Genomic DNA, 4,484 nt, shown 5'->3' with positions numbered 1-4,484 from the left:
TAGTGCACCAGTAACTGTAGTATTATATAATGCACCAGCAACTGTAATGTTATCTAATTCACCAGTAACTGTATTGTTATATAATGCTCCAGTAACTGTATTGTTATATAATGCACCAGTAACTGTAGTATTATATAATGCACCAGTAACTGTAGTATTATATAATTCACCAGCAACTGTATTGTTATATAATTCACCAGTAACTGTATTGTTATATAATGCACCAGTACCTATAGTGTTATATAATGCACCAGTAACTGTAGTATTATATAATGCACCAGTAACTGTATTGTTATATAATGCACCAGTAACTGCAGTGTTATATAATGCACCAGTATCTATAGTGCTATATAATACACCGGTAATTGTAGTGGTATATAATGCACCAGTAATTGTAGTGTTATATAATGCACCAGTAACTGTAGTGCTATATAATGCACCAGTAACTGTAGTGTTATATAATGCACCAGTCAATGTTGTGTTATGCAAGGAGTTATATAGGTGAATGTAATGTTACTTATTTTATATTATTGGTCATAACTTTCTTTGAGTATGTATGTATGTATGTTGTAATAATCAGGATGCCTGATTCGCTATTATGTTCGATCACTGTGCAGGGTGAAATTATGAGCAAGTTTCTTTACGCCATTTGCCTCTGTCTCCCCACCAGTATGACGGGGCTCTCCACTGGGCAAAAGTTTCGTCATTAGCCTTAATTTTCAGACCTACGTCAAAATAAACCGCACTCCTAATCATACCGTCTTCGCTCAAATGAAAACGACAACAAAGATAGCCGCACGTCAAGATTGTGTCGACTGTATTTCAAGAAAAAATGGGTTATTTAGACTTTAATTGCAGTACGCGTAGATGAAGAAGAATGAGGATTGACAAATCAGTTGTGGTTCAGCATCACTTGTCCACAAAATTCTGGTTATTTTACAGCCCTTCGTGTTAGCACGTATCGTTGTGTACCACTTAGCTGGTACCAATAATTATTTTTAATTTTATACAAATAAGATTGTTTTAAGTAGAGATTCATAATTATATCGTTGCAATTCAACATTAGATATTATAATAGCCGAAATGAATTAGAAATCCTGTCGATATCCACCTGGAGACTCCGTTTGCTTTGAAGTCCTCAGATTACAGTTTTCCGCCGTCTTCTCCTGAGAAATGAGGAATTTGCCCAGTGTGATAGTCCTTTAATTAGGATGCTGCATGCTAATCGATTTGCAAATTATGTTCCAGAGTAATGGCTAGTAGTCAAGTTGTCCGGTCTTCTCGGCCATCCTCGAACACGACGGGTTGCCATTATGTATGTATGTTTTATACAACAGGTGTCGAAACTAGGTCGCCTTGGCCTGGACGCTGCCAAGTTGGGGTGTTGCAGTCGAGCGCTGTCTGCCGAGTGTCGCGGCCTGTGTGTCCGAGCCTTCTCCAAGGAGTGGGGCCGAGCCTGGGACGCCCTCCATACCTCTTGCCTTTCTCGGCCTCAGGAGGTCACACTCATCGCTTGCCTGGCTGAGGCGGATGCACCATGCCAGCAGGGATGCTCAGGACTCTCTTATTGTAGCAACTTTAACCACAGACCCAACCATCTCTTTCGTTCCTGTAACATACGTGCAGACTCAGCCGCCCAAGAGGACCTCCAACTGTGGCAGGAGAGTTTGACACTAAGTCTGCCGGGCCTTGCCGCTACAGTGCCCTTGCGGAGTGTCAGCGAATGTCAGGGTGACCTTTGGAGGGCTGTAGCGTGCTCCCTACACCTTAAGCCCTGCCATCCCACATCCCTCACCAATACCATCTGCTGGCACGACTGCGTCAAGTTACTCTCCAGGTAGGATTTAACGTTGTTGGGGTGAAGTTTTTCCTTCGTTTGGCCATGTATCAATCACATTCTGTTTCTCTGTTCACTGAGTGTAACACGGGCATTAAGATTAGTACTATTTAGTTTTTCTCTTCCTCCCCCTCCTCCTCCTACTACTACTATTACTACTACTACTATTACTACTACTGTCTCTTTCAGGTGTATACGAGAGCCGGTGAATGATGAGGGGGGAAAGACGGCCGGGGCAGTGTGCGGGGCCCTCAGTCCCCCACCGGGCAGTCCTTGTGTCTCCCTTTCCACCTTCCTCATTCCATCCATAGTGCCCAACGAGCCCCCCTGGCGGGTGCCCACTTCGCCCTGTCACCCCTTCCCCTGCCCCACCCGCCACGTGTGCACGGTAAACAGTGAGTGTCGGTCCGGGGAGCCCTGCCGCCCCTACGTGTGCACCCCTGCCTGCACCCTGGGCGAGGTGTCAAGTGTTGCTGTTCCCGTCGGTGCCTTCGTCAGTGTTCCCTTCAGGTAGATTCTATATTATTACCATTTTGTGATGAATAAATATATTCATTACCTTAACAAGTTCAATACATGACACGTTGTGTCAGTGGCGATTTTCGATTTTTGTAAAGGGTCAAACAGGCACATTCCTCTGCACGCCATCCCCCTCAGGTTTTATTTGATTTTAAATAGTGTTCTAACCACTGTATAATATTATATATGTTTGACATGCGCTTTCTGTAGATGATCTGCAATAGAGTTGATATGTATAGTATAATACTAAAAATTTTCATAAGAATGTTTGTTAGGAAACAAGGGAAGACTTTTCAGCTGTCGTGGTGCTGCCGCCAGTGTGTTCACCTCTCTTGTCCCCGAGTTGGCGCCATCACCTCCATCTTTATCTAAGATTGGAATACAACCTCTGCCATATTATATTCCACATCAGTGTATTTAAAGATAGATATGGGACACTTGAGTTTGCCGCAAGAAATTAACGTATTAGTTTTATCCCACTTCATAGCCACTTTGATTCTGCCGTTAGTATCCTGCAGCTTCTGCCGTTAGTGTCCTGCAACTTCTGCCGTTAATGTCTTGCAGCTTGCACCAGCTGACTCATGTATTTATTAATAATTATGCATGTATATTGCTGAAGGTTTAGTGGAAAGTTAACAACCCTGATTAACGTATAATGAACTATATATATATATATATATATATATATATATATATATATATATATATATATATATATATATATATATATATATATATATATATATATATATATATATATATATATATTACTTACCTTGGACTTGGTTCCTTCATCGGGAACTTGTAGAGTTTGTAAAACAAACTATAAATTGATCTCTTGAAGTCAGTAAGTCCAGTTACCTATTCATTTATTTTTTGAGTGTGGCCATAATTGCCGTGTTGTTAAACACAACTGATTTAGATTATAATGTTTGTGTTGATCAAAATAGCTTCTCATTCATCTGGTCACCAGCTCTGGGGCGTCTGGTTGCGGGCGTGTGTGTGAATGTGGGCGTGCAGGCGGGCTGGAGAGGTGCCGCTACTTACCCTGCGTCGACCCCGCCCCCTGTTGGCTCGGCACCTCCAAGTTTGGTACGTTTCCACACCTCTCCTGTTGTTACCCCACCCCCTCACCCCAAGTTTCCTTACCCCATCAATAAGTTATCTTGTCCACCTCCCAGTTATTTTAACCCCATATGCAAATTATATTTCTGTACCTCTAGATTCTTGCCCTCTTCAAGTTGTCTTGCTCTACCCCCAGGATATCGTAGCCGCACCTCGAAATTATCTTATTTTCAATTTCAAATTACTTCACACCACATTCAAGTTATCTTACCCCTCTTCAAGTTACATTTTCTCAATTCCAAGTTATCTTATTCACCACCAAGTTACCCAATTCCACCTCCAACCACCCTAGTTGGCTTACCCATCTCTAAGTTATCTTGTGAGTTAATTTACCACAACTCCAAGTTTCCTTATCCCCGCCTCTGAGTTATCTTGCCTCACTTCTAAGTTTATATTTCCCCACCTCTAGGTTATTTTACCTCGTCATTTCACACTTTAGCTATATTGCGTTTTATCTCACTTGAGAAAAGATGTCCCGCCCCCTCCCCAAGAGATACAGCTGATTGGCTGTTGCAAACCTGTCCGATTTTTTCCTGAAGTAATGATGTATTTCTAAATGAGTTTATTCATAATCGTTGGGATGACCGTTCCTGACTAGAAAAATATTTAGCTAAATTATATAAAGATACATACATTCATCATTTCAAACATAAGCACGTAGGAAGTTTATCAGAAGTATTATACATGAATTAACTGTTCAACTCTGGTAACAAATTCACGCTTTCGGAACATGCACTTAATATATACTTATTTTTCCCCTCAATAAGGCATACTAAGACAAATTACGTATCAGCAGAGGCGGGGAAAAAAAGTTGCTCGCAGTCATATTTCCCGCCTCTGCTGACGGTCGTGTAATATTTCAATGTGATTCTGATCTTTATTTTCTTTTTTTTTTGCATAATGTAGTGTTACTGATACATAAATTGTCTTAGTATGCCTTATTGAGGGCAAAAATAAGTATATATTAAATGCATCTTCCGAAAGCGTGAATTTTCTACCAGAG

General features: G+C 41.2%; 1 protein-coding gene across 1 annotated transcript; it reads left to right on the top strand.

The window, feature by feature from the left end:
• The first annotated feature begins 1,313 nt into the window (after positions 1 to 1,313).
• LOC121880290 (reversion-inducing cysteine-rich protein with Kazal motifs-like) lies at positions 1,314 to 3,627 on the top strand. Its single transcript, XM_042387447.1, has 4 exons — positions 1,314 to 1,837; positions 2,027 to 2,347; positions 3,307 to 3,448; positions 3,580 to 3,627. Exons 1-4 carry the CDS (start codon positions 1,314 to 1,316, stop codon positions 3,625 to 3,627), a joined length of 1,035 nt encoding a protein of 344 aa, XP_042243381.1.
• The last annotated feature ends 857 nt before the right edge of the window (positions 3,628 to 4,484 follow it).

Source organism: Homarus americanus, unplaced genomic scaffold (genome assembly GCF_018991925.1).
Source record: "Homarus americanus isolate GMGI-L3 unplaced genomic scaffold, GMGI_Hamer_2.0 scaffold20930, whole genome shotgun sequence".
NCBI classification, from domain to species: Eukaryota; Metazoa; Arthropoda; class Malacostraca; order Decapoda; family Nephropidae; genus Homarus; species Homarus americanus.
The sequence above is the reverse complement of the archived record's forward strand: the minus strand, read 5'-3'. Positions and strand labels throughout refer to the sequence as shown.

Excerpts from the sequence above, each read along its gene's own strand:
- LOC121880290 (XM_042387447.1), top strand. The coding sequence starts at position 1,314 with ATGTATGTATGTTTTATACAACAGGTGTCGAAACTAGGTCGCCTTGGC. Across the intron at positions 1,838-2,026 it reads TGCGTCAAGTTACTCTCCAG|GTGTATACGAGAGCCGGTGA; the intron begins GTAGGATTTAAC and ends TGTCTCTTTCAG. Across the intron at positions 3,449-3,579 it reads GCTCGGCACCTCCAAGTTTG|ATTCTTGCCCTCTTCAAGTT; the intron begins GTACGTTTCCAC and ends CTGTACCTCTAG.